The sequence below is a fragment of the Branchiostoma lanceolatum genome, chromosome 9 (genome assembly GCF_035083965.1).
Source record: "Branchiostoma lanceolatum isolate klBraLanc5 chromosome 9, klBraLanc5.hap2, whole genome shotgun sequence".
NCBI lineage: Eukaryota > Metazoa > Chordata > Leptocardii > Amphioxiformes > Branchiostomatidae > Branchiostoma > Branchiostoma lanceolatum.
In genome coordinates this window covers 9,681,717-9,709,252 of record NC_089730.1, presented here as the reverse complement: position 1 = coordinate 9,709,252, position 27,536 = coordinate 9,681,717, and the positions used below count along the sequence as shown (strand labels likewise).

Genomic DNA, 27,536 nt, shown 5'->3' with positions numbered 1-27,536 from the left:
GGAGTGAGGTAGGCGTGACTGTGGCAGTCTGGTTGACTGTGTTGACAACACGCACACTGGTTACATTATCTGAGAAACTCCTGCTGTTCAGGGCTTATCTAGATAATCCACCAGTAGCCGGATAATTATAAGGGGTTGACGAGCTCTAGGCGTGATTCGCCTAAGGCGGGTGTTGTCGGAAATTATGCAAAAAAAACAACCTTTGCAAAAACTATCATTCCATCCTCTACTTGAAATGTCTACAGGTGAATTGTTTGTTACATCGCACTTTTATTATGATAAACGGTTAGTTGCTTGTAATAACCTCACCAAACGCAGTGGGTTTGTTTTCAAAGTACTGTACTTTAATATAGCATCGGGTGTTTACACAGTGATAGGGGGCGTGTCCCTGTAGCTGACAGTTGAACTTATGACCCCAACTGACCCACATTAAGCTGTGACCGGTAGATTGAACTGCCTGAGTTGACAACTTCGGACATGCAGCGATAGAACGGTTCTACATAAGGTAAGCTTAAATTGCAACATTCTCTTTCAGTTCAGCGTTAAAGCTTGGCTAGAATTATCTTACCATCATGGAGTCCGATTCAGTGGAAAGTGGACCCTTGAACCCTGACTATAGGTCGAAGCAAGGAGGTTCTATCATCTGATAGAGCCTCCTTGGGTAGTTTGGAGTTAGGTTAAAACTGCAATTTGCCAGACAGTTTCAAAACCTTAATATAAGGTATTTTAAGCAGACGGTATCACTTGTTGTTAACTGGCACTAGACCTACCAGATGAAATATAACTCAGTCGCTTTCAGTGACAATAATATGCCGTGTCATTGACGGAACAAAGTATTGATACATGTAGAGTTGGTCTTGGGTCAAGGTCGAGCCTTACGAAGTGGTTGGGTGAGGTCATTAGGGATAATAAGTGTACAGTTAGACTACTCATGATATCAATGATAATTGTTTTCTGGGGACTGAACTGACACCCCATTTTAGTACGTGTCGGCGATTTCAACAACATGTCACGTTATCATCATGGATGGGAATTTTCACACGACGGTCGGATTTTAGTTGCTAGAGCAGCAAGGTAAATATCATAGGTAAGAGTTCTTTCTTTCTGTTGTTGTTGTATTGATCTGCAGTGAATCAAAATGAAGTATGGTCTCGATCTTTCTTTATGAAAATTCATTTTCATCATCATAGAAAAATGAGAGTCGCCGTCGTAGGAGCAGGAATTGTGGGTATGACCTCTGCCCTGCACATCATGGAGCAGTGTTCGTCTGCGCATGGGCAGTTGGAACTGACAGTCATGTCCGAGAAGTTTTGTCCAGAGAACACGAGTTACGGTGCAGGGGGTTTGTGGAAGCCGCCATCACAGGAGCACATGAGTGATGCAGAACTGTAAGTGACTCCAAATTTTTCGTTGTTTCACACAATTTCAAACAAATTCTGAATGTGTTTTAAATGTAGGCCTTTTGCCCGATGTGTCACTTATCTTCGGTACTTTAAATTGTCCAGGCATATCAAAAAGTCCTCTAAAAGTCCTAATATGGCATAACTTCTTCAAGTCTCCAGCTAGAGTAGTAATGGAAATTCTAGAAAGAGCAGTCTTTTGCCCGATGTGTCTCTTATTTTCGGAGCCATACGTTTTTCAGGCATACCCAAAAGTCCTCAACCCCATTATGGCATAAATTCTTAACGTCCAGCTAAAGTAACGAGCGAAGAAATTACCAAAATTCTAGAGCAATCCGTCCGATTATCCCAAAAACTAAATTCAGAATAATCATTCCAAAGTTTATTTTATCTGTACCTATCCTATGGAGGTTTTCACCGTAGTGTAAAACACCGTATAGAATATTTGATAGAATATTATCCCTTTTTGAAATCATTTCCCCATGATTATGCCTTATCTTATCAGGAAACGACTTCAGGGCTCTTTTGACTTCTTGACATCGGTACTCCGGACAAGTTACGCACACGAGGCCGGTATCTTCCTACAGCCGGGTTACATCGTCCACATGGACCCCGTACCGGTATGGAAGGATAATCATAATAGGCTACGATAATGACGCCCCAAATATCTACATGCTTAGACGAGACGAGACTTATTCTTCTTTTAGCCGTTATGAGTAAGGCCACAGCAAGTAATCTTTATGGATGACATCAGCGCGCTCATTAATTTTCGCCTGATTTCGAAATAAAAAAACAAGAAATTTCATGGCCCTCCGACGGTGGTCAACTTGCCAAAAATTGGCAAATATGTCGTAAACGTTGGCAGTCTAATGTGTTTCATTGCATATGAATACCCAGGGTATTTCCTGCCCATGATGGTATGATAACAAGCTGTTTTCTGCATTTGTTCTAGCAAGGACATTATATAAATAATGGCGGGGGGTCCTAGATAATTGAGCTGTATACACAAGGTGTTTTATCGCATATGAATTCCCAGCTTCAGCTTCAGATGATGGTACAACAAGCTCTTTTCTGCATTTGTTGTAGTTAGTCTATTGAGATGTATACACATCTACAAGGACATGTTTACATTAAATCAAGGAGGTTTTATATTATCTATGAAACCTCATTGGTTGAATACAGGAATAAAAGATCTGTTGGTCATGATATCATGTTTTGTCGCCTCAATTCTTGTTTAACAAGACTTATGATCTCAAAATGTGAAAATATAGGAATCTTGCTTTTTTTGGCCCGCCTTGTTTTTTTTTCGCCCTATCTCATTAATTTTGGAGTCTGCGGAGGATGTCATCCATAAAATTTACTTGATGTGGCCTAAGCTTTGGTGACACGATGTCGATAGAAAACACATAAAGACAGGGCTTATTCTAGAAAGATATGAGTAACCAAGAATGTCTTTTTCGGTGTGCCCTACAGGACCCGGCCTGGAAGGACATCGTCGTCGGGTTCCGGCATCTCACTCCGTGGGAACTAACGAACCTGTTTCCTGGCTACAAGTGCGTGGTGTTTCACAGTTGTTGTACGTCTGGACATTTCGGTCTTGAAGTGGTTCTGTGGTTTGCTGTTGCATTTTGCATTGGCATGAAAAAAACGGACATTGCGACCTGCCTAAGAGCATTACGTCGTCATGATTGATATTTGAGACACATATTTTCAAGCCACAGAGGTCGAATTGTTACTTCATAATATATTTTCAGACAGGGCTGGTTCTACACCTGCTTTATCTGTCAGCCAAGAGACTTTCTGCCGTGGGCAAAGAAAAGGTAAGAGACTCCTCTTATTAATAACAATCAAATGCAAGAAAGAAACCACGAAATCCTTTGTGTCGTCGTTCCTTGGCAAAAGATAATAACCGTTAACCGATAATAAAGATATTAGGAAAATACTAATGATGTTAATTTTTCTATGTTTAACTTTATCCACAGATTAACTGAGAGAGGCGTCAACTTCGTGCAAAGAAGAGTTGACTCATTGGAAGAGGTGCGGACAGCAAACTTTATATTATCTTCTTGATTGATTGAGTTTTCATGATGTCATACAAGTTCATTGTCAATCTCATACGAGATTATTTGTATTCCAGTTAGCCCCACATTACGATGTTGTTGTGAACTGCAGCGGCGTGGGAGCGACAGAGCTGGCGAGTGACGCGGCCGTTTCAGCGAGCAGGGGTCAGGTCATGAGGGTCTGTACTAGCATGTGTTTTACTGCAAATGTGCCAATGTGAAGTTTCAAACCTTAGGTGTAAAAGCTTAGTAAAACAACGTTGACTTCTTCGACGCTAGATTTCCGTTACTATGATAGACTGGTACCGGTGTCTCTATCAGAATCTGGCATTGCCTTCGTTGTCATTGACATTACCGTAATAAATGTATTTTCTTCAATATGATCAGACGTACATCTCTTACCTTTCTCTTAGCATTCTGGCCCAACTAGTCGAAATTTAACCGGTGAACTATTTCCTTGTTTACCTGATAACCATATTTCCTAAACCCCGCCGTAGGTAAAGGCTCCCTGGCTGCGGTACTTTGTTGAGACGGACGGAAAACATCCAATCATCGACGGCATACCATATATGTACCCAAAGTGAGAAAATGTTTTCATTCTAAACTTCGAATACCTTGTTCCTATTTTTTTTCATCATTATGTTTACCTTCACAGAAGTAAACATATTGTTTTTGCTCTGTTTCTTCTTCTTCCTCTTCTTCTTCTTCCGTTCCAAACAAATAACAAACATGGATATCTCCACAACTAGAGCTTGGAATATCTTGAAATCCAGCAAGCTGGTAGGCCTGTACATACGACACTGCACCATGGTCGTTTTGTCCCATATAGATGAGAAAAAAAGGTTTTATGCGGCAAAAACTGGTGAAAAACTAGCATTTTAAGCACTAAATGGAACTTTAGAATCTTAATAGAATGCCAAACGAAGTTTAGAAGGCTGTTCGTGGCCGCGGGTGAATGGAACACGCTGCCGAACTCGTAGAACACAACGTTCCAAATGAGTTTTGACGGCCGCGGTCAACCGCGGTCATACTGTAAACCGGCGCCGTCTAAGCTCGGCTTCACAACGACTCAACTTAAAACCAGTCATGACACTTGGATAGCGGTATGAAATGCTTAAGCGCATACCCGACGATGCCGTACCTCGATTATTATTGTAAAGTACCGTGGCAACCTTTCCTCACCCGGAAGTAAAGTTCGGCACGCATCAAAACGCCAATAAAGCACGTATATCATACTAAGGAGTTAACACACGATCGTTGCGTAAATTGAGTGACTGTTTTCTAATTGTAATATTGATGGAACATTTTCAATGGAGACAAAACAAGTAATTTCGAATCATTTGTACCGAGGGCGTTTTATTTAAAAAAAAGATTAGCGCGTTTAGGCAGTCAGGAAGTATAGAAAAGTTCATATGACTCTACAGGAGTCAAAGATGTTATAATATTGAAGTTTTCATATGATAAAATAAAATATTGACAAAACGTACACACCAATGTATTGATAATAGTTTTCTGATGTAAAAAAAATGCTATACATGAAAAAACTGACGTAAGTCAGACGTTTTGTACTAGAAAGAATTTTGCTTTTCCCCCTTATAGTAATAGAATGTTCCAAAGAAATGATTTGCATAATCGGAACGTCTAATTTTGTCTTGGGTGAACACAACCAAATGAAACGACATTTTCTGGCCAAAACATAGTCTTTAACCCAACAATATATGCATAGTAAAAATAATTAACTTTAGTTTACAATAACTAATTGTGTACACAGGAGCATAGACCCAACTACGATACTATTTTTAGGGTCTTTTTGGTATTTCTCTCCCTTAATGTCAGACAATGGTATCGACCGTTCCAAATATGGTTGTGGTTCGAATCGTCCGCGATCCACCACAAATTGAGAGTTGATTGTTTGAAACAAGACTTTCAACTCCAAATGTTCCAACTCGAAAACCAAAATTTTCAACTCCAAGTTGCAGTGACGACATCGGCGAACTTTGAGCATCATTTTTTCAAAGTTGAGTCGGTTCAGAGGCACTGCTGTCCCGTTATTTCTGGCGCCAGGGAACACACGATCGTTGCGTAAATTGAGTGACTGTTTTCTAATTGTAATATTGATGGAACATTTTCAATGGAGACAAAACAAGTAATTTCGAATCATTTGTACCGAGGGCGTTTTATTTAAAAAAAAGATTAGCGCGTTTAGGCAGTCAGGAAGTATAGAAAAGTTCATATGACTCTACAGGAGTCAAAGATGTTATAATATTGAAGTTTTCATATGATAAAATAAAATATTGACAAAACGTACACACCAATGTATTGATAATAGTTTTCTGATGTAAAAAAAATGCTATACATGAAAAAACTGACGTAAGTCAGACGTTTTGTACTAGAAAGAATTTTGCTTTTCCCCCTTATAGTAATAGAATGTTCCAAAGAAATGATTTGCATAATCGGAACGTCTAATTTTGTCTTGGGTGAACACAACCAAATGAAACGACATTTTCTGGCCAAAACATAGTCTTTAACCCAACAATATATGCATAGTAAAAATAATTAACTTTAGTTTACAATAACTAATTGTGTACACAGGAGCATAGACCCAACTACGATACTATTTTTAGGGTCTTTTTGGTATTTCTCTCCCTTAATGTCAGACAATGGTATCGACCGTTCCAAATATGGTTGTGGTTCGAATCGTCCGCGATCCACCACAAATTGAGAGTTGATTGTTTGAAACAAGACTTTCAACTCCAAATGTTCCAACTCGAAAACCAAAATTTTCAACTCCAAGTTGCAGTGACGACATCGGCGAACTTTGAGCATCATTTTTTCAAAGTTGAGTCGGTTCAGAGGCACTGCTGTCCCGTTATTTCTGGCGCCAGGGAACACACGATCGTTGCGTAAATTGAGTGACTGTTTTCTAATTGTAATATTGATGGAACATTTTCAATGGAGACAAAACAAGTAATTTCGAATCATTTGTACCGAGGGCGTTTTATTTAAAAAAAAGATTAGCGCGTTTAGGCAGTCAGGAAGTATAGAAAAGTTCATATGACTCTACAGGAGTCAAAGATGTTATAATATTGAAGTTTTCATATGATAAAATAAAATATTGACAAAACGTACACACCAATGTATTGATAATAGTTTTCTGATGTAAAAAAAATGCTATACATGAAAAAACTGACGTAAGTCAGACGTTTTGTACTAGAAAGAATTTTGCTTTTCCCCCTTATAGTAATAGAATGTTCCAAAGAAATGATTTGCATAATCGGAACGTCTAATTTTGTCTTGGGTGAACACAACCAAATGAAACGACATTTTCTGGCCAAAACATAGTCTTTAACCCAACAATATATGCATAGTAAAAATAATTAACTTTAGTTTACAATAACTAATTGTGTACACAGGAGCATAGACCCAACTACGATACTATTTTTAGGGTCTTTTTGGTATTTCTCTCCCTTAATGTCAGACAATGGTATCGACCGTTCCAAATATGGTTGTGGTTCGAATCGTCCGCGATCCACCACAAATTGAGAGTTGATTGTTTGAAACAAGACTTTCAACTCCAAATGTTCCAACTCGAAAACCAAAATTTTCAACTCCAAGTTGCAGTGACGACATCGGCGAACTTTGAGCATCATTTTTTCAAAGTTGAGTCGGTTCAGAGGCACTGCTGTCCCGTTATTTCTGGCGCCAGGGAACACACGATCGTTGCGTAAATTGAGTGACTGTTTTCTAATTGTAATATTGATGGAACATTTTCAATGGAGACAAAACAAGTAATTTCGAATCATTTGTACCGAGGGCGTTTTATTTAAAAAAAAGATTAGCGCGTTTAGGCAGTCAGGAAGTATAGAAAAGTTCATATGACTCTACAGGAGTCAAAGATGTTATAATATTGAAGTTTTCATATGATAAAATAAAATATTGACAAAACGTACACACCAATGTATTGATAATAGTTTTCTGATGTAAAAAAAATGCTATACATGAAAAAACTGACGTAAGTCAGACGTTTTGTACTAGAAAGAATTTTGCTTTTCCCCCTTATAGTAATAGAATGTTCCAAAGAAATGATTTGCATAATCGGAACGTCTAATTTTGTCTTGGGTGAACACAACCAAATGAAACGACATTTTCTGGCCAAAACATAGTCTTTAACCCAACAATATATGCATAGTAAAAATAATTAACTTTAGTTTACAATAACTAATTGTGTACACAGGAGCATAGACCCAACTACGATACTATTTTTAGGGTCTTTTTGGTATTTCTCTCCCTTAATGTCAGACAATGGTATCGACCGTTCCAAATATGGTTGTGGTTCGAATCGTCCGCGATCCACCACAAATTGAGAGTTGATTGTTTGAAACAAGACTTTCAACTCCAAATGTTCCAACTCGAAAACCAAAATTTTCAACTCCAAGTTGCAGTGACGACATCGGCGAACTTTGAGCATCATTTTTTCAAAGTTGAGTCGGTTCAGAGGCACTGCTGTCCCGTTATTTCTGGCGCCAGGGAACGTAAAGCCATTCAAGGTGAGTGTAACTTATAAGCTCGATGTTTCATTTTCCCGCCATTTCTTATGACAGAACCTCCTTGGATCATAGAGTCAGAGAACTATTAAATTATAATTTGTTTGAACTGATCGAAATGTTGAGATCCATCTTGTGTCGGATTAATTTTCTTCCTTATAGTATTTAAAGCTTCAGATTTCTTTACCTGCTAATTTTTTACGTCAGGGTCTTGAGTAATTTCTAGATCTAGCAAGTACAAATTGTGTCCTTGGATCGTAGAACAGAGAAATTTTGGTAAAAGAACTGGGTTCGAATTTTCGACGGTTCGAATATATTCAATAATTTATTTTATGCAAGTGTCTTTTTTGTGGTAACCATCCATTCATGTCCATTGGTCTTGCTATCAAGAGTAAAAAAATTGATAAGATAATGCGGTATTATTCCCAAGATTATCCAGTCACTAGTGCAAGAAAATTCTTATTGACAGGAAAATTGTCATTGTCAGTAACGTCCTGAGAAATTTTCCTGACGGGAACATCTTGGCAATTGCTTGTAAGGCTGCACCAAGTATCTTTATGGATGACGTCCTTTGGAGACCCTAAATCTAATGCGAGAGCGCGAAAAAAACGCAAGAAGGGCCGAAAAAAACAAGATGCCTAGATTTGAAATATAATAGTCGACGACACATGTTAGGAGACAAATTGAATGAGAGAACACAGTGTAACAACTAACAATTCTTTTATTCATCATGAAAACAGCAATAATTTGAATAATAAGTTGAAGTTGAACAGCAGTTGTTGTCCTGTCCTGTTTCTTTCCATATCCCATTGATTTTGCAGGCCTGCAGAAACATAGTATATTAAAAAGACAAAATTAGTTGGTTATTAACTCTTCGCATGCATTTCTACATTTCTACTTATGCTTTAGAAATCCTAATGAATAATAGCAATTATTCAAGAGCCAAATATGGACCAAAAACGATAGAAATAAAAAAGCACATATTTCCCCAACAAGTATAAATAACAAGAAACGAATGAATGATCATTATCCATGCAGAATAAATGAATGCATTCATCTTACACTCCCCCTTCCCAGATTATAATTTTTTCGAACATTGTACTTGATCCAAAACAGACTAAAGAACGGAACCTTACATACCTCAAAAACAGACATATACATGTATTTAGCGACCGAACCCACATGACATATTCATATGCTTGATCTGACCAGTTTTGACTTTACTATTGACAATTTCTACTGCTGACAGGATGATCCTGTCAATAGCCTTAGGCTTTCGCGTGACGAGTACGTTAATCTTTCGCGATTTGCGGCACTGTCGTAACTCTTTGGTCATAGTTACAGGAAGCGGAATTTCTTGGGTTTTTTTCTGGGAACAGACCAAAATCAATGTGCGCGCGGACGTCATCTATAAAAATTACTTGGTGCAGCCTAACGTAAGTTTTTTTGGGCTCAAAATACTAGGTGCATGTGCGCTTTTGTGTACCCAATTTTTATTATTATTTAGGGGATTAGGTACAGGTGGCTGTAATGAGGTATAAATTTTCACTCCTTTACTAGTAGGTAATTTTTGTTAACCAGGCTGAGGACCATTCAGAGGAAAAGTATTCCTATTTGACAAAACTTTTCAATATGGAAATGTGTGCACAATTTTAATTTAATTTCAAGCCTTCATTCCATAGCTGACCTGCGGCAAGCAGGATGGGGGTTGACCTGGGAACATACAGGGCGCGGATAGGCTGCTTCAGCAACCCTGGACCTGACTCCCTGCACTGTTGGGCAGAGGCGTCATGTTTGCTGGTGTGGCTGGTCATGTCACAACTAATGCTGAAGCTAGCGGGGGATGTGGAGGAGAATCCTGGACCCAAGCAAAGGTGAAAATCAGTAATGACAGCTTTATCCATTAGTATTAGAGTACTTTGAGATATGTTGGTGTATATTTTACAAGATGAATTTTGAACATTATCATTGGATAAACTTAACATTTTAGTAGGTGTGAATTGAACTTTGAAGTGCTTATGGCTTTTGATTCCTCCACAACAGGGGCTTTCAGTTTTCACATATTGCATGTACAAATTTCCCCTTCATTGTTTTTCATAACAAATTTGTCTTTGTGCATTGCTACCATTGCTATAACCATCTCATATTTTCACATTCTAGGAAGGCACCAAAGGAAAAGGGTGGCCAGGGAGGACAGAAAAGGCAGTGGTCCCCAGATGTGCAGGAGACAGGAGCAGATGCTGGTGAAGGGTTTGTGTTTTGCCCTTTGACGCAGACTGACCAGTTCACATTATCAGGTCAGTTGGGCATTCCTGTTGCAGCGTTGCATGAGTCCCCCTTGCCCCCCGGACAAAATAGCGTTCCCCTAGAGTGTCCATTAAATGTGAAAAGTATTGGGGGATTTGGGAATTGTTTTTTCAAAGCAATCTCATATGCAGTGTTTGGAATTGAGGAATACCATCTTGCGCTCAGGTCATTGTTAGTTGCACACATGCAGACACTACCTCATGCTTTTTGCAGGCTTTTCCTTCCTACAGGACTGTCCATGACTGATTACATAGTAACCAGTCAAATGCATTTTGATGGTACATGGGCAACTGATATTGAAATCTACTGCATGGCTTCAATGCTTAGAAGACCTATCTTTGTATATAGTTATTGTGGTACAAGGGAGGGGTGGAGATGGATGAAATTTTCTCCAACAGGAATCGTAAGAGAGGACACTTACTTGTCAGATGGTGGGTATAGCTCTGGTATCTATCTTCGGAATACAGATAGAAATCACTATGACATTGTCACAGATGTAATGAGCTTAGAGCAGTCGAGGAATATGTCGAGGGGTCAACGGTGGCGCCACATGAAAAAAATTACAGCAGAACAAGCAGAACAGTTCCTTGCGGTAGACCGCATGCGAAAGGCTAAGCGTGCCCATGATGAAGAATACAAGAAGTGTAAAAAGTTCCAAGAAAGTTCAAGATATCATAGTGATGAGGTCCTCAGAAAGAGAAAACTTTGGCAACAACAGACCAGGTACCACACTGATGAGAGCCACAAGAAGGAGAAACTTGAACAACAACAGACCAGGTACCACACTGATGAGAGCCACAAGAAGGAGAAACTTGAACAACAACAGACCAGGTACCACACTGATGAGAGCCACAAGAAGGAGAAACTTGAACAACAACAGACCAGGTACCACACTGATGAGAGCCACAAGAAGGAGAAACTTGAACAACAACAGACCAGGTACCAAACTGATGAGAGCCACAGGATGGAAAAACTTGAACAACTACAGACCAGGTACCAAACTGATGAGGACTACAGGATGGAGAAACTTGAACAACTACAGACCAGGTACCAAACTGATGAGGACCACAGGATGGAGAAACTTGAACAAGATAGGAAAAGGTATCAAAGTGATCCAGAACTAAGAGCAGAAAAAATAGCACAGGTTCAGAATAATAGAAGGGAGAAACATGATTCCATAATTGTGGAGCAAGCTGTTAAAAAGTTCCAGAAGGAATGCAGGGAAGGACTTAAACATGTTTGTACTGTGTGCCATAAGATATTCTTCCGTTCACAAGTCGTGGTGTGTGTTCGATCTAAGTTTGATTCTTCAGTTCATGGCTGTCTGACAGGTGAGTATGTTCATAAATGTAACAAAGAGTGCACCAGACAGCCTTGTCCTAAAGTTAAGTCACATGGTAAGGAATGGATTTGTTACACCTGCAAAGGTTACTTGTTGAAAAAGAAAATTCCAGCCCAGGCGCAAACTAACAAGATGAGTCTTCCAGAAATACCACCCCAGTTGAAATGTCTCAATACACTTGAGTCACAGTTAGTAGCTGTGAGAATACCATTCATGAAGGTAACAGCTCTTCCGAAAGGTGGTCAGAAAGGAGTTAATGGTCCTGTAGTGTGTGTTCCAGCAGATGTAAGTAAAACACATGCGGTTCTACCCAGAATGCCTTCAGAGGCGCAGTTTGTCAAAGTGAAGCTAAAGAAGAAGTTAGAGTACAGAGGGCATTACATGTACAGACAAATAAGTCCATTGAAGGTTGACACTGCTCTGCAATATCTTGTAGACAATAACAAACATTACAATGGTGTTTCTGTTGACACCGACTGGGTCGTGCCGTGGACTGAGGAAGGGGGGTTCATCCAACCGGCTATTACTGAAACTGAACATGGTCACGATGACACACAAAATCATACAGACGGCGAGCAGCAGGAAGGGAGTGACATGGTCCGGGCAGCCATAGATGGCATGGAAGACGAGGAGATGGACAACATTCTTGGACAGATCAATGTTGAAAAAGTAACGGAAGAGGCAGCTCTGAATGAAGACGACGATGACGACCAGCTAAGGGGTCTTCCACATGATACATGCCTGCAACCAGTAGACATAGGACAGGACTTCCTTGATCACTATGATGAACACGTACTTTGTGTGGCCCCGGGAGAAGGTAATAGGCCAGTTTTTGTCTTCAAGGAAGTCGGAGGAGAGGCGATGTCTTTCCCGGTACAGTTTCCAACGGGAGAGTATTCTTTCAACGATGACCGCGAGACACGTATAACTGCCAGTCAGTACTTCAAGGCACGCCTTATGGGTGCAGACTCACGGTTTGCGAGCGATGCCAGCTACATATTCTATGCACAATATGTAATAGAAACGCACTTCATACGATCAAATATTTCCATTTCGTTGCGAAAAAGTTCACCAATCACAAGTGACGGGCGTAGAATAGGGGCCCAAATGTTGTCGGACAGAGAGGACGTACAGGCCATTCTTAAGTCAGATGAAGGCTATCGCTTCCTTCAGCCAGTCAGGGGTACTCCACAGTTCTGGGAAAAGACGCTCAATGAATTGTACGCAATGATCAGGCAGATTGGAATTCCCACGTGGTTCGTGACTTTTTCTGCGGCGGACTTGCGATGGCCAGAAGTTTTGGAAGCAATTCGACAAGATCGTGGTACCGTACCAGTGAGTGAGTTGACGTGGGAAGAGCGTTGTGACATTTTGAAGAGTAATCCAGTCACTGCTGCTCGCATGTTTGATCACAGAGTCAAGCTGCTTTTCAAACATCTCATTCAGTCTCAGTCGCAACCCATAGGGGAAGTTGTAGAAACTTTTTCAAGAACTGAATTTCAGGCCCGTGGCAGTCCACACATACATTGCTTGTTGTGGGTGAAAGATGCGCCGAAATTGAACGTAAATTCTGAAGAGGAGATATGTGCCTTTGTGGACAGGTATGTGTGCAGTCAGCTACCCGACTCAGAGGCAGATAAGGAGCTATTTGACATAGTTAGTCAGGTTCAAACGCACCGGAAAGGTCATACAGCATCCTGCAAGAAAGGTGGCAAGGTCTGTAGGTTTGGATTCCCAAAACCTCCCGTGAAGCAGACATTTATGTGCGGCCCCGTGAAACTGCAAGATCTAACTGATGCAGAAATGGCATCCTTCAAAGGAAGAAAGAAGCAAGCCGAAGCAGTCCTTAAAAAATTCTGGGACGTGTTGGACAAGACCAAGGAGCCAAACAAGTGCTCCACGGACACCATTCTGAAGGAGGCAGATCTCTCGGCCGCAGAGTTCTGTGACGCCTTCAATTTGATGGCAACCAGGAAGCAAGTAGTGCTCAGGCGCGAGCCAAAGGACATGTGGGTGAACAATTACAATCCACATCTACTCCGGGCTTGGAATGGTAACATGGACATCCAATATGTTCTCGATGCGTACAGTTGTGTTAAGTACATTGTATCGTACATTAGCAAAGCAGAAAGGGAAATGGGAAAGCTACTTAAACAGGCCCAGAAAGAGGCTAGGGAAGGGAATCAGGATGTAGTTAATGAAATGAGAAAAGTAGGCAACGCCTACCTTCACCACAGGGAAGTGAGTGCGCAGGAGGCAGTGTATCGAGCCTGTAGCCTGAAGCTAAAGGATTGTTCAAGAGAAGTCATTTTCATACCGACAGATGAGAAAGCTAGTCGCCTGTCTAAACCCTTGGCAGCGATCCAGAACATTGCTAGTGCAGAAAACGGCGAGGAGGAAAGCATCTGGATGCCGAGCATTATGGACCGATACAAGGCGAGACCACTGGAAGAACCCTTCCAAACAATGTGTGCCGCAAAGTTTGTCTCTGAGTATCGTGTGGTTTCCTTTTCGGGGAAGCAACAAGATGGTGAGCAGCCATCTCGAGGCACCAAGAAGTATGTCCTGAATGATAATTTAGGGTCTGTACAAAAGCGCACCAGATCGAACCCTGCTATCATTCGCTTTGCCAAGTTTAATAAGGAAAAAGATCCAGAGCGATTCTACTTGACGTTGCTCAAGTTATACTTGCCGCACTACTCTGACATGCAGTTAAAACGAGAACAGTTTGCAAAGTATGAAGACTTCTACTTGAGTGGCTCTGTTTTATTGTCTGAAAGGACAGGTGTCTTAAATGTCAGAGATATTGTGGAGAATAACAGGTGTCAATTTGAGAAAAATCGTGAAGAACTTGAGGGGGCACGTAAAGAAGTAGAAAACACCAGCAGTGATCTAGATGATGCTTGGGCCCAGATCTTCCCTGTACAGGAACAGGACAGATTTGAGTGTCAAGACGCGCAAGTAAAAGTCCAACTTTTTGATGATGAAGATATTGAGGATGACATCCCTGATCTTGCGATTGTGGACAGGACAGACAAGTCGAAAGAACAAGGCTTCACCCTAGAAAAATGCCAGTTGCAGATCGCTTCAAAAACTGCACTCCCTCTAATGCAGTCGCTCAATCCCATGCAACAAGATGTTTTCTATTTTGTACGGAAGTGGTGTTTGGAAACTGCAGTGGGGAAGCGACCGGAGCCCTTTCATATTTTTGTAACGGGCGGTGCTGGGACCGGAAAGAGCCATCTTATCAAGTGCATATGTTACGAAGCTACGAGAATACTTAAGCAGACACAAGAGAACCCTGACGATATCTCTGTCCTACTTACGGCGCCCACGGGAACGGCCGCTTTCAACATCGGTGGAAGCACTGTCCACCATGCGTTCCACTTGACATTTGGTTCTAAATATCAACCCCTCTCGGAAAAAACACTGAATACAGTGCGCGCACAGTACCAAAGTCTAAAGATTGTGGTCATAGATGAAGTGTCGATGGTTGATAAAAATGTAATGTCCTTCATCGACGGCAGATTGGGCCAACTGACACATGCGCACCCAGATGCAAAGTTTGGAAATGTAAGTATATTGGCAGTTGGCGACATGTACCAACTACCTCCAGTCAAAGGTAAGAGCCTTTGCAGGGATAGAAAAAAGGAGATCATTGACCTCTGGAATCCCATTTTTGAAGTTGTGCAACTAGAGGAGATCATGAGGCAGAAGGATGATGCTGCATTTGCCGAGCTTTTGAACAGGCTTAGGGTAAAGAGAAAGAAAGACAAACTTTCAGATGAAGATGACAAAACTCTGTGTTCAAGGGTGCTCTCTCTTGACTTTGCATCAGATGATTACCCTAAAGATGCCCTTCACATTTTCGGCACCAATGATACTGTTGATCGGCATAATGACAACATGTTGATCCTCCGGTGTTCACCGATTAGACGATACGAGGCCTTTGATTTTTCCAAAGATCTGTGCTCAGGTTCGATTAAAAGGAGAGATTTAGTTGAAGGGGTACGAGACGACCTACTAGATGTGCTCCGAGTCGGAGTTGGTGCTAGGGTCATACTTTGCCGCAATGTCAACGTTGAAGATGGTTTAGTGAATGGTGCATTTGGAACTGTGACTGGAATGAAAGGTGGGGAAGATAATGCCAGTGAAGTTGCAACTGTTTATGTGCTATTTGATAACCCAAGGGTAGGTGCTGAGGAAAGGCAAAAGAGTGCTGTTCCCAAGGAGATACCTGTCAACTCAGTGCCAGTGCGTCAGATCGAGAGCACCTTGAAAAAAATTCGCAATGTTACACGTCACCAAATCCCGTTGAAGCTAGCCTGGGCATGTACGACACACAAAGTGCAGGGCATGACTGTTCCTAAAGCGGTTGTCTCCATGAAAAAGGCTTTCGCATCAGGTATGTCGTATGTGGCATTAAGTAGGGTTTGTTCAATAGGTGGGCTCTACATTACCGACTACAAGCAGGACTCTATCTACTGTGATGAGCAAGTAGAGGAGGCGGTCAAAAGTATGAGGCACTTACAGTTTAGATGTGACCCGTTCATAAATATTGATGACAGATCTGAAAGCAATAGGGTCCTAAATATTGTCCACCACAATACTGAAGGCCTGGTAGGCCACTTTAAAAGTCTGAAATCCACCTGTCTGCTCAAAGCTGATATAATATGCTTGACTGAGACATGGCTATCTGGTGATGTGCAGTCTTCTCAGGTGCAGCTAGAAAACTTTACTGTGTTTCGTCAAGACAGGAGACGTGTTTGTGAGGCAGACTCTATGACAACAAGTTCCCCTCATGGAGGAGTGGCAGTTTATGTCCGTGATGGGTACAGATGTTCTGAAATACCTATTCCAAGTGACATACGCCTTGAATGTGTGGTTATGCGTATGTCTGCTGAGGGAGTGGAAATTCTCATTGTACCTATTTACAGGCCACCCAATGTGAAAAAAGATGTATTCATATGCAATTTAGAGAAATTGATGCAGCACCTGGCCACGGTGAAACGAAATACTACAATCTTTCTTGGGGACTTTAACGAGAACTTGATTTCAGGGGAAGACAACAAAAAGATTCTGAATTTCTTTGTGACAAAGGATTTCGAGCAGTTGGTGGAAGATCCTACAACCATGAAAGGAACCCTTATTGACCATGTTTACATTTCACCAGTGCCATCAAATGTAAGCTGTGGGGTCATACAGACATTTTACAGTTACCATGATGCTGTGTATTGTTCGCTGTATCAGTGATGCTGCAATAACCTGTGAAAAGGCGATGGAATAGAAAAAAATTCCTTCCTTTGTTATCATAATGAGGATATGCACCAGCTCTGCCCTTGCCAACCGTATTAGGTGGGCAAGGGAGAGGAGGCATTACCCGCTCCGCCTACGGGGGTTCCTGGTGCAAAAAAAAAGGATAGTCGCCAGTCTGGCCTTGCATACTCTGATTGGTCAAACTCAATGTTGAACAAACAGGGTATGCGAGGGGGAGGGTCATATATACCCGCTCCGCCCTTGCCAACCACTAACCTCAGTGGTTGGTAAGGGGGTTCCTTGCGAAACAGGAACCCCCTTACCAAGAAACCATTGAGGTTTGGAGTTTGTAAGGGGGTTCCTGGCGACATAAGGATCATCACCAGCTCTGGTCTTGGTAATCCTGTTTGGTCAAAGCTGAACAAACAGGGTATGCAAGGGGGAGGGGACATGAACGATGAAGTCGTACCCACTCCGCCCTTGCCAACCCCTAACCTCAGTGGTTGGTAAGGGGGTTCCTGGTGAAACAGGAACCCCCTTACCCACCCCTAAGGTTAGGGGTGGGTAAGGGGGTTCCTGGTGTTACAAAGGAAGGAACAAGAGCTCTCCCCTGTGATTGTGGTTGAGGAAGGAAAAATAGCTCTCCCTGTGATTGGGATAGAGGAAATGAAAAAAGAAGAAAAAAACGGAATGCACAAGGATAACAATAGGTAGTCACTTTTAAACAATGATCTAATCTCTTCTTTTTTTCCCTTTCTTTTAGGAGACCATTCTTCTGTTCGAAGAGCACCTTAAAGTACCTTGGAAAATATATCAGGCGGTTTTTTTTCTTAACTTTTTCTTTATATTATAGATTCTATATTTGTAATCTTGTATCTTGATCTTAATAATATGTAATATATCTTTTTCACTCTTATTGTCATGTTTCAACTCATTTTTCCTTTTGAAAGCATGAAATTCCATATTTAGAGTTCTCCACCACTGCATCATTGTCAGTAACCATAATTTTCCTTTTCTTTTAAGTGGTTAAGCAGTCAGAAGATCATGCTCAAGCAGTCTGAACATACAGCAGGTATGCTTGTGCTAATATAACAAGGAAATAAAAATAGAATTGTTTTCTGTTAAAACACCAGTAAACATGTGTTTTAGATCTAGAGAAAAGGTGATGTCAAGTGTAAGTTGTTGGGTCAACAGCAAAGGGTGCACATGATGTTGATTGTTTCTTTAACTTCAAAGAGACTGATTAACCTATGATTTTTATCCTGAATGCTTCTTTTCCTCAAACCTCACTCCTGTTTCTGTCCTCCAGATGGGACCCATCTAGAGAAGAGAGGCAGAACGTGGTCCATGTCTCCATGAGAAACTGCATGGGGAGGTCCCAGCAAGCTGCAGCTGCGCAGAAGGACACCAGCTTTGCAAATTTTGATAACAATTATTAAGCTTCAGATTGTTTGGCTCACATAGTTAATACTCAAAGTGTATATTATTTCAGCTTGCATATTTTTTGTACTTCCATTTTTCTTGTATTTACAGTTTTTGTATTTGCATTTTTGTATGTACTAAAAAGTAATAAGATTGTGAGAGAAGACAAAATGTAAGATTTCAAAAATTGTTTGATTAAACCTGTCAAGAAGATTCAAAGTGTACATGACTTGTGCTTGTATCTCTCCTCTTAATTACATTGATGGTGAGAGTGTGTGCTGAGAGAATCATTTGACATTCATTCTTGTTGGGGCTAAGAACATCCAAACTATTCAATGAATGGCACTCCAGTAGTATCTTTATGAAAGTCTTGCAATATGAGCGAAGGCAAAATATTCTCTTTCCCATCCCTCCAAAGTACCTTAAGTTTGTAGAAGTATGAATGGCAGGCTAGACTATGCGAAGGTAAACATTTTGCATTTGCCCGCAAATGTTGCCTCTCTAGTTGCGATATACTCTTGCAAACACGATGAAGATTGAAATCATATGTCAGAATATCTTCTTCGTACTTCAAGACACCTAGGATCTGTCACTTTAATAGCCCAATGAATCAGGCTTTGATCACAATAATGAGCTTTCCGTACCCAAGAAAATCCTTACATTTTGTACCAAACTAAACCTATTGAAAGATTTTGACGATATTGTTTGGCAGTTTACACAACGTAGTTATCGGTGGCATCAAACAGACGGGCAATTTCCGGAAAACGAACGACCCACGTGACACGGAGGCGATCTGGAAAGGAATTTTGGCTTTGAACTCTCAGATGAAGGTAATTAACATTAACGTTGGGTAACATAAATTCGGGATTTTTCCGATAATGGTTGACTGAAATCAATCTAGCAGAACAATAAACCATCCTTTTTTTCTATTATTCTGTCAGTATCATGTACTATCTTTGCACTAATCATATATATGGTAGATTTTGTCTCTAGTCGTGCTGACACCATAATATTTCAACTTGAAACTACCGTCCGCCGCACGCACAATGGCAGTGTTGTCGGACAGGGGGGCACATTAATTCGGGAGAGAAGATTCGTCTTGAATATCTTACCGCTAATAACATTTTATACAGCAGCTATTCGTTCCATCCTTGGCTTGAGGAGAGTGCTATGGATATAGACGTGTCCAAGTAAAAAAAATACACGAAAAAACGGCCGTACCGCACACATCAGGCCTTTGCTAACATCCCGTTTGTTGAGTGGGTTGAACGTCACTCAAAGTCGATCCCCACCGTCATGGCAACGTGTACATTATTCATGGTAAGTTAGCTGGATGCCGTAGCAATGGTTATACTACTATGTCCATGTGTTCCTTGTTGTGTTAGGAGCAAACTTTGAGGAAAATATCGTCTTCAGTCCACTATCACACGCAACATTTAGACAAAAAAGTGTTCCTCATAAACCTTTTGTCGTCTGCTTGACGACATGATTCTGGGTAACAATATGGCGGCGGGAAAATACACGTGCCGTAGGTTGTAGCAACAAAGAGGAGTTTTGATGATTGATCACACTTAGAATCCAGTTGCAGGTTAGCAAAAGAGATTGTAATAAGTTGTCTTGTAAATAATTGTGTTTAGCAGGCAGGAGATGTGACATTTGTCTTATAAACCAGCGAACAACCGTGCAGTGTGAGTCTCCCACGAAGCCCCCAGACTCTGTCAATAAGGGACGGAGAGTTTTTGACGTAGCCAACTTCTAATGCATGGTTATCGAAGCTTTTCAGGCAGTGTTCTGAATGTGTTAGTCTGTCAAGTTTGCATTTCTAGTGGTATTACTGATGTTGCATCTAGCACATATCCCTAAATACCCCGTTTTCGAAAAATCCCGAATTTAAGTACCCCACGAATTTATGTTACCCAACGTTACAATGTTTTGTGAAAGAAAACTACACGAAAAGTGATCTCAAACATACAAATGTGTCTTAGCAGCAAGCTTAGAAAGAAACAGTAGGAAAGAACAGCAGAGAAAGATAATTGTAATCAACAATATAGAATTCAAGTCGAAGGCTCCAGCTCTTTGGTTATCATTTTTCGAGACATTATTTTGCACAGTTTTGAATAGATGACAGAGAAATTAATCCATCTTGTATGAAATAATTCATCTGTCATTGATAAAGGATGCGGAGGTAGTGGAGGAGTGGACGGGGTTCCGACCCATGCGGGATGGGGGAATCCGGCTGGAGAGGGAAACGCTGGCGGGCAGCAGTACTTCAACAGGGCGGCCACTGGAGGTACTGACGTCACCCACTTGTGTGATTATCTCGTTGCGCACGCGTCTTCTTCAGAGAGAAGTTCTTACTCTCCAAGCAGAGGTTGATGGAGAAGACTGTGACCCTTTTATATCATACACTCTTCACCACTGCTGGAGAGTGCCGACAGAAAATGAGGCATATGATAAAAGGTCACAATTATCTTCCCCACCAACTTGTGCTTGGAGAGTAAGAACTTCACTAAAAGGCAACAAAAGTAATCCGCTCATTTTCTGAACAAAGGCAGAAGCTTTGCAGTTGAGATCATTTAAGCCATAAGCCAATTAACGCGCGGTGGGGCGCGACCAGCAGCTAGACTGATGATGGCTTTTTCTGTTACCCTGGCCTATCTGCCTATCTAAGATGAAAATGTTTACCCTCCCGCCGACTGACTTGGCCAATCATTCCCCTTTTTGCCGAATTCTACGATCCATACCCTTGTAGGAAGGCCTGGTGGAGGCTAAATTGTACTACTGTCTGTTTTAATGTCATATTATCGATAGATCGTGTCCTTTTAGTGTTCAGTGAATCACGTCTTATAATGAGTGATGCATCTTCGAATTGAAGTTATGGTAACCTTAGATATACATGTACTCTCGGGAACAGAGTAACTTGTCACGGTGAGGATATTTCTGTTTCTTAGAATTTAGGAATTGTACTACTGTATGTTATTGATAGATCATGTCCTTTTAGTCTAGAGGTGTTCAATGAATCTATAAATTGATAGAAATATGATTGATGTCCACTGTGATAAAACAAGCAGCGAAGTATGCAATGCAAAACATTTACGATGAGAAAGAAAGCGAAAAGAAACAAACACACTAGTAGTAGTCACGTCTTATTTTCCAGGTGGTTCATAACTACGGGCATGGAGAGAACGGGGTCACGTGGTCACATGGCTGTGCCAAAGAAGTTGCTGAGATCGTGAAAACCATCATGGCGGAAAGAAGTCTAAAATCTCGTCTGTAGAGAGAACATGCTGGAGACAGAAAAAGAACTCTTTAGACTATAAAAGTTGGTCTGGAATAGCGCCATTCATTCTGATTTACTTAAAATGCTGCTTAATGAATTGACTGACTTCATCATCCCTTTAGACATTAGTAGCCACCTCTTAAGTCCCATCCTTTACCTTAAACTTTACAGTATCTGTAAGATAGTGTTAAAATCTTCTCTTTGCATTCATATCAATACTTTTTCCAGTGTCATACACCTAGCAATATGAATCAAAGTGAAGTTAGCCTGTTATCTGCCAATCTTTCGACATATAATAAAAGTACCAAAATGAATTAGTGTTAACGTTATATGCACAATACAAAATCTGATGTAACAAATATTCAATAACACAGAATATTTACAGCGATGCAGTTAGCTTTATTTATATATAAATGATAATATTCTTGACTAGTGTTCAGCAAACAAAAATATATCATCACTTTCCAAGAAAAGTCAGTCAGCTCCAGTATGATAAGTCTAGCATAGAGAAAAACAATGACACAGATAAATAAAACGACCCTTAATCACCACCGATGTCCTGCACATTGTCAGCTCCAATAAGCAATAAAATACTTTCTTGAGTAGTGGTATCCAAAGAACAAACAGAAATCTCATTACGTTTCAAAAAGAGTAAGTTCCATTTTGTATGTTTAGTCCAGCATAGAGACAAACATTGAAACAGATCTGGATAAATACAGTACTTGGCAACACCCTTAAGTTGGGGTAACACTTATTCTCCACTAATGGTCTGTACATCTTCAGCTGCCTCAGTTTGGTGCATAGTTCATGATGAAAGCTTCCTGAAATCTTTTGTTCTTGTTAGGTTAACACGGAGCCATAGCCTGGTATCCGTGGGTCTGCAACAGCTTCTAGAGAGAGAAAGTATGGAATCAATTTGAAAGCATATTTCAAAGCATTCACTTTTGAACACCTTTCTAGTGTACTTTATAAAGACTTTTGTCTTAATGTGATGATTTCAGCGACATAGTTTTTAATGCACTATATGAAAAAGGCAAAATGTTGCGTACTATCAACCTTCAAGGAGATTCAAACAATTATGAAGTATGGCAGTGACCAGACGTAATCATGTTAGGTTTTATAGCATTACACCTATTAATAATAGACTGTCTCTTTATTAGATACCATTGAAAAGTCACAGGCACACAAGACATCTCCACTATTCGAGAGGTACAAGATTATTACATTCCAATGAGAGGTTTCCTATGGTCTGTACCTACCTTGTGGTAGAGGCTGATACTGTTGTCTCTCCACGACAACTCTCTCAGGTTCAGGTGCAAGCCGATCTCTGCCCCTGCGCTTGGGAAGGACGAACTTCTCCAGCTCTAGGAATGGAACTTCCGCCATCATGGATGCAGCGAAACCACAGGCAAACGCCAGGAAGGAGAATGAAATAAACAAAAACAGCTGAAAAACAAGAGGAGATGACTCTGTTGAAAAATGCTGCATTAACGATTAAGTTTTTATGACGGTTAATTCCATCAATTTGCATTGAACGCTGATCACAACAAAACACATTATAAACAGTGACACTGTTTGCTATTCTCCAAGCAGAGGTTTTGGTCAAGAGGACACTCCTACCCTACTCGACCAAAACCTCTGCTTGGAGAATAACTGTTTGCTATCTCTTTGTTACAGAGTAGAATTATCTTGAAGTTCATCTCACCCAGTTGATCTCAGAGTACAGAAGCGCCCCCTTGTAAGACATGTAGTAGACCTGCATGATCATGGGATGTATGAGGTAGGCCGAGTAGGTCAGGCGACTTAACGGCAGCCAGCCACTCCAGGACAGGAACTCTGAGATGATACCTAATACAAAGCAAACACATGATGTGGTTTATATGATTGTATTATATGCAAAAAGATATTCGAGAAAGGGTCGCAAAATATGCAGCTTATCTCTTGATATCTTTTGTCATTTTACCATTTCTATGATGAAATTCAAACGTTTCAAGCAAAAAGATTAAAAGACTTATACAGTTGATTCTGTGATGATGATGATCATCATCCATCTCCGTACCTCCATAGCCAACAGAGGAGGCATAGATGACCCAGGCGACACCCGTGGCAAACAGAGTTCTCTCCATGGCTCTCCAGGCAGCATCGTTCTGTATGTTGTATGGAGGGTTTGTGTTCTGCAAAAGTGCAGCGGGAGTCACCACACCAGCCAGGCTACACACTGTCCCTACCACCCAGCCAAGAAACATCCACATCTGGGGGGAGAAAAACAGAAATGATGCTGTCATTTCTACTGTCGTTGTCATTTTTACTGTCAACAATGAACTAATCAAAACATATGGCATCTTTTACCTTGGTGCTCTGAGACAATTCAGTCACTCACTCACTCACTCACTCACTCACTCACTCACTCACTCACCCAATCAATCAATAATTTCCACATTTGAATGTGGATATATCAAGATGAAATTCTTTGACAATCTAACATTAACAATATACTTAAAACGTGTACAGCATTAGTCTATTTTCCTGTCATTTCTAAGCCAAAAGATAAGATGTCCTTCACCCGGAATAGGTATGATAGCTTTAACTGTGACAAAGGAGCTACTTGCCATGAAGGATATGAGTTTATGCATCAAGGCATTAGAGGAGACTGTAGAATTGATACCTTTTTGTGTTGAATGTTGGGGATGGTCCTGTTGGTTCTGAAGAGCACATAGCCCAGCAGCACACCCATCAGGTATGGGGCCATTCTGGTTACAGTATACTTATATGTTGTGGCAAGATAGTCTAAAATGGAACTGTAACAAGAGATATTCCAGAGAGAAAGTTTTAATCTTGCACACTAATACCAAAAACACATATGTTATATAATAACACTAGTGCAACTTTCCCACATGATAATTTGGGAACATATTTTGTAATTTCGTTGTTGAATTGAATTAGCCTGAAATTATACACTGTGTGTCTTTTACATTATAAAGCAAATCAAGTTTGCTAAGGTTGTAAATCAAAAAAAAAGTACAATTTAGATATTCATTGATTATCAAGAAACTACAAAACAATGTTTTCCTACAGATGCGCGTTGCTACTTTTAGTTAATTTAAGTTTCTTTGTTTTATAATTTTGATATATGTCTTCAAACAAAGAGCACTCTAATGTACTTACTGGGCAAGGAAGTGATACAAAACCCCATGCAGAACCCAGCAGAGGACGATCAGACCACAGGTAACAATGGCTCCAATCTTAGGCTTCCTAGAGTATTGTGAATGTGAAAAACACACATGTGAAGAATATGAATAAGTCTATTCCTTGATAGTAACAATGGCTGTGCTGTCTTTGATAATGAAATTTACAGCATTACCATCAATTGATTAAACAATATTTATCAAAATGATATTTGGTCCATACAGTCAGTCAAATGTAACTGATTTTTATTCTTGCACAAATAGGTTCAGAAAGGATTCATATTACATTGACACAGCAAAACAACATTGTCAAGGACACATTGTATGAAACTCACTTGTAGAGAAGCAGAAGGACCCCTGGTATCATCACATACAGCTGCATGTCCACACCAAGGTACCAGCCCCAGCCAAAACACTGCACAAGGGAAACAAATACTCATTAGATGTATCTCAGAACTACACATGCTGCCCTGAGAGTTGCTTGTACTCTCTAACTGCTTCTGTATGGTGGAATGTATAAGAGACAGCAGAGCGTTTTTACGTGACACCATTGATGCCATGCTGGGGTTTCTACATATGATATTTGCACTTCGGTAAATCATAGCTCAAGCATTTTCAGACATCTGAAGATATTGATCTTCTGAGCCTCTTAAAAAACTTCTTCTATACTGCACAAAGAAGAGAAGACCAGAAGGGAAACAAAGCGCACTTGGGTTATGATCCATTGAAGTGCAAAAAGGGACACCAACATTACTCTCCAAGCAGAGGAGTGGGCCCGGCTAGTTTTAGACGTGTTTTTAGGTGTTTTTGTCAGGCTTTCCATTTTGTCTCGTTTTCTTTATGTTGCCAACCCACCCTGTCAAAAACCAGCCAGACCCGCTCCTCTGCTTGGAGAGTACACCAACTGCTTCTGAATCATAGACGATGGGAATTGAGTGAAAACCTTCTATACCAGTACCTCTACTCCTGAATCAGTAAAGTAGTTGTTGATGTAGAGCAGGTTTGTCCACCAGTTATGCTCGCAGCCATGGATACTGGGCATGACCCAGTTGCTAGGCGTGGCCCAGTACGGCCCATCTCCCATGTACACCAGCAGACAGGTGTAGACCATTATCAGGAAGGCGTAAACCGGTGTCAACCTGAAAATGACACAAAGATGATGTCTCTAAAAGGAGTTACATTTGATCAGGAAAGCAATTTTACACTGGTGTCAACCTGATTATGACAGGAAGATGATGTCTATGAAAGGAGTTATATTTTCTTGAAACAGAACTCTAAAAATTGCAGCAGGTATATAATATAATAGGTTGCTGTATATAAACAAAGTTTGAAATCAACCGCATGAATTCCTCTACATCTAGTCTATGTGACCAATGGCTCATCTGTGATTGGCAGCAAAGTATTTTATAATGATAGACTGAACAGGTCTGTGTCATTTCCTTTCATGTGAGTTCTAACTCATCTATTCTAAAATTGACTAATTTAAAATTCTAATATCTAGACAAAGGAAGAGTAGCTTAAAATCTCCTTTTCACTGTATCAATATATAATGTTGATATCATATTTGTAGTTTATGCTGTCCTTATTTCCTAGAAAAACAGGAGACACAGTATTACCTTAAGTACCGGTGTAGAATGTGCAGACCATAGTCCCTCCATGTAAACACACCCCCTGTCTGTGTCAGTTGTTTCATGAACAGGTATGTCGCCAGGAATCCACTGAGGAAACAATTCTAGCATAAATTGATATCACATATTCATCTGTAGAAATTTGACTGTTGGGACACTTTAGGATGCATTTTGTACCATTCAGACCCATCCAAACATTCATGTACCATTTGAGTTTCAGCAGCAAACATTGCAAATGAAACTGCCCCAGGGCCATCTATTCTCTGTACATTCAAATTCCAAATGGGCAGGAGTCCATTTGAAATGGCTTAAAGTAATGGAGCTTTTAATCACTCATGACTCATGAATTTATCACAGAAAATTACCATCTGAAAAGTGGTACTATCATAACATTGGTGAACAAATAAAAGAATTTCAAACTTACAATCTTTACAATCTACACTAAAGACAAACATCATGTTACAGTATTAATACACTGTATCCAACAATATACCTGAGCAAGAGGAAAGTGTCCACTGCCATGTCCATGTTGTTTTGTATAAAGTACCACCACTCCTTTCTTGCCCCAGACGCCTCTACCTTGTTAGCTGAAACAATAGATCACCATTTATCCTATTACATACAAGTGTCATAAGTTTTTTTTCCAACTACACCTGGAGGCATTTGGTAAGTACTGGTCCAAAATATCATACCAATGTTTCTCAAGTATTTCTTTTCTGATTTCAATGAGCTATAAAAGTGGTTGAATCAGCTGTCATTTGGACAAGGCACTCACATATTTCAATGTTGCCAATGGTGTAGAAGTTAGTGTGTCCATAGATGATCCACAGGGTACTGATGACCCGGATGCCATGGAGTGCCGGAAGTTGTCCTGGAGGGGACTTGAGACTGAACACCTTCCTTGCGTTGGTGAACACGGAGAAGGACAGGAACACAAGAGTTGCTAAAGAAAGTACAAAAGATTTGTAAGATGTACCGAAGATGGAACCATCTGACAAGTGTAAAATGTCATGAAATATGCTGTGTTGGATTGATTAGTTTAGGCAATTTTTGAATGATTTCATCTTGACTTGTCTGAAAAACCAGCTGAAAGCTAGAGTTGCAATATTACA

The 27,536-nt window shown here is 40.5% G+C and overlaps 3 protein-coding genes across 3 annotated transcripts; 2 read left to right on the top strand and 1 right to left on the bottom strand.

Moving 5' to 3' along the window:
• Positions 1-384: 384 nt before the first annotated feature.
• Positions 385-22,575, top strand: LOC136442378 (D-amino-acid oxidase-like). Its single transcript, XM_066439193.1, has 11 exons — positions 385-505; positions 1,191-1,388; positions 1,906-2,020; positions 2,874-2,953; positions 3,155-3,220; positions 3,383-3,437; positions 3,538-3,639; positions 3,958-4,040; positions 19,044-19,161; positions 20,508-20,621; positions 21,489-22,575. Exons 2-11 carry the CDS (start codon positions 1,195-1,197, stop codon positions 21,606-21,608), a joined length of 1,047 nt encoding a protein of 348 aa, XP_066295290.1. The 5' UTR covers positions 385-505; positions 1,191-1,194; the 3' UTR covers positions 21,609-22,575.
• LOC136442374 (uncharacterized) lies at positions 10,571-18,544 on the top strand. The gene is made up of 2 exons (XM_066439189.1): positions 10,571-17,981; positions 18,219-18,544. Exon 1 carries the CDS (start codon positions 10,577-10,579, stop codon positions 16,904-16,906), a length of 6,330 nt encoding a protein of 2,109 aa, XP_066295286.1. The 5' UTR covers positions 10,571-10,576; the 3' UTR covers positions 16,907-17,981; positions 18,219-18,544.
• On the bottom strand, positions 21,465-27,377 carry LOC136442377 (nose resistant to fluoxetine protein 6-like). The gene is made up of 11 exons (XM_066439192.1): positions 27,200-27,377; positions 26,918-27,011; positions 26,413-26,514; positions 25,755-25,935; positions 25,132-25,211; positions 24,777-24,863; positions 24,277-24,409; positions 23,671-23,863; positions 23,317-23,459; positions 22,871-23,057; positions 21,465-22,501 (listed from the first exon to the last, which is right to left on the bottom strand). Exons 2-11 carry the CDS (start codon positions 26,950-26,952, stop codon positions 22,452-22,454), a joined length of 1,191 nt encoding a protein of 396 aa, XP_066295289.1. The 5' UTR covers positions 26,953-27,011; positions 27,200-27,377; the 3' UTR covers positions 21,465-22,451.
• Positions 27,378-27,536: the final 159 nt, after the last annotated feature.